The following is a 2,041-nucleotide window of genomic DNA, read 5'->3' as shown; positions in this document are numbered from 1 at the left end:
GTGTGTGTGTGTGTGTGTGTGTGTGTGTGTGTGTGTGTGTGTGTGTGCAAAAATGCATGATGCGTGTAGGTGTCGGGGAGCGGACAGGCGAATGTGGAGAAGGCCTTGAAGCAGTTTGCTCAGCTGGTGAATAACAAGGTTTTCCTGCTGACATTCATCCGCACACTGGAGCTACAGCGCTCCTTCTCCATGCGTGACCGCGGCTACGTCGCCTCGCTCATCATGACCGCTCTGCAGGGGCGGCTGGAGTATGCCACGGACATCCTCAAACACCTGCTCTCCGATCTTATAGAACGTAACCTGGAGAGCAAGAACCACCCCAAGCTACTCCTCCGCAGGTAAACCGGCTGTAGTATTACGCTGTCGCTTGAAGTTGCATTACAAAAAAGCTGTTTATACGGTACATTTTGGAAAAAGATGCCTTTGTGTTATATTCAGTAACAAAAGAGTTAAAGTTATGTCAGTCAGGACGCTCGGGTTTAGGCATCATAGTTACAGTTACTGAGAAAATGGAGATATCACTGTTTTTAAAAAGGTACAATGTGTAACATGTAGCCACCTGCTTTTCACCTCTACTACTGGGTCCATAACCTACATTTACTGAATTTGTCATCAGTTATTTAATAAGGCCTACTACTAACTAACCTCCTGGCAAGGATACTCAACATTAAATCAAACTGCTGAATCTCTGAGAGCCAGTCAACATAACACTGCTATCTTATTATCTCCACGCATATAGTTAACGGTAGCCATCTGTATACCGGTGGCTGTACGGTCCGTTACGCTTTTTATAGTTTGTTAATTGGATTTGATCCAAAGTGGCGGTAACGAGAAAACGACCCTCATCTTCATCTCACCGCGGCCAGAAGGTCGTTTCCCCCCGGGAGGAGGGCGGCCGGCACTCGGACACGGACAGCGGCTGTAGCAACTGGAAATAAGCCAACACAAACTCCAGTGTGAGGAGTCCCAGCGGGCTGGCAGAGGGATCAGGACCTCTGGTTTGGGGTTTACACTGGCTGAATTCAAACCAGTTGCTGACTGGGGATAGCTATGCTGCTGCACGCTCTACTCCCTGGTGGCAGTGAGGAAGAGTCGAGGGTGCGAGTCGTCTCACGTATCTGGATTTAATCCAATAAACAATCCATCAAGACGCACACGGACCGTAGCCGTAGATTAATTATTGACAACCTCTCGGGGCAGCTCTACTCCTTCGTCCTCTGGACTGAGGGCAGACCGGATGCCACAGTGACTCACCATCGCCTCTCGACGAACAAGTGGAATTACAAGACGCTGGCTGGCTGGCAGTAGATACCTCTGCAGCACAATACATTGACGTATTTGGCATGACGTCAAAACTGTTGACGTCTCCACATGGTGTTGATCATTTTCTCTTTTATTTAAACATTTGAACTAAAATTCTGGCCTTATCTTGCACCTTTTAAATACACTCACTTGAAGGTTAAAGCACACTATTGGTAAGAACTTTAACAAGTCATGTATGTAGAAAGGTTCATGGTGAATTCCAGGAACCCAAATTCATCCTCACGTTCTCTGTTCTGTCCACATTTCCCACTGTGGTCAGAGGATTTAAACTACAGGCCTTTTCTGTCGCAGACCTGTCCAGTTCTGATCAGCGCTGCTTATCTCTTTGGCAAAGATAAGCTCCTTTGTGCATTGTTCTTTCCAGCCCAGTTACGGCTCTGGAGACGGATGAGTAACTAGGCCAGCGATGGAGAGCCCACCTCTGTTCAGCTTTTGTTTTGTGCAGCGGCGTGAAACAGCCACTCCGAGTCTGAGAAACAGGGTGGCTGAGCAGACAGGTGAAAGACAGGAGAGGTAAACGGGATAGAGAGTGGGCGGGACCGGCAGAGGAAGAGAACCTAATGGGTGAGAGCGAGTGCAGCGGCGGCAGAGTCCTTGTCAGTCTGACTTATCTTCTGTGTGCCACTCATAAAACATTCAGCTGTAGCTCATGCCCCCCCACGGCAGCATCGGCCGACCCCTTATCGGCCGCCTCCCCCCTCCCCCCCCCCCCCCCCCC

The 2,041-nt window shown here is 49.4% G+C and overlaps 1 protein-coding gene across 1 annotated transcript in view; it reads left to right on the top strand.

Annotated features, from left to right (window-relative positions):
• The window catches only part of LOC116396806 (plexin-A2-like), a 78,003-nt gene that overhangs the window by 63,464 nt on the left and 12,498 nt on the right, over positions 1 to 2,041 (top strand). The window contains exon 22 of the mRNA XM_031871654.1: positions 70 to 338. Coding sequence (XP_031727514.1) covers positions 70 to 338 — 269 coding nt within the window. The remainder of the gene's footprint in view (positions 1 to 69; positions 339 to 2,041) is intronic.

Source organism: Anarrhichthys ocellatus, unplaced genomic scaffold (assembly GCF_004355925.1).
Source record: "Anarrhichthys ocellatus isolate YVR2014 unplaced genomic scaffold, GSC_Weel_1.0 scaffold60, whole genome shotgun sequence".
NCBI classification, from domain to species: Eukaryota; Metazoa; Chordata; class Actinopteri; order Perciformes; family Anarhichadidae; genus Anarrhichthys; species Anarrhichthys ocellatus.
Note: the sequence above shows the minus strand (reverse complement) of the source record. Positions and strands in the feature narration are given on the sequence as shown.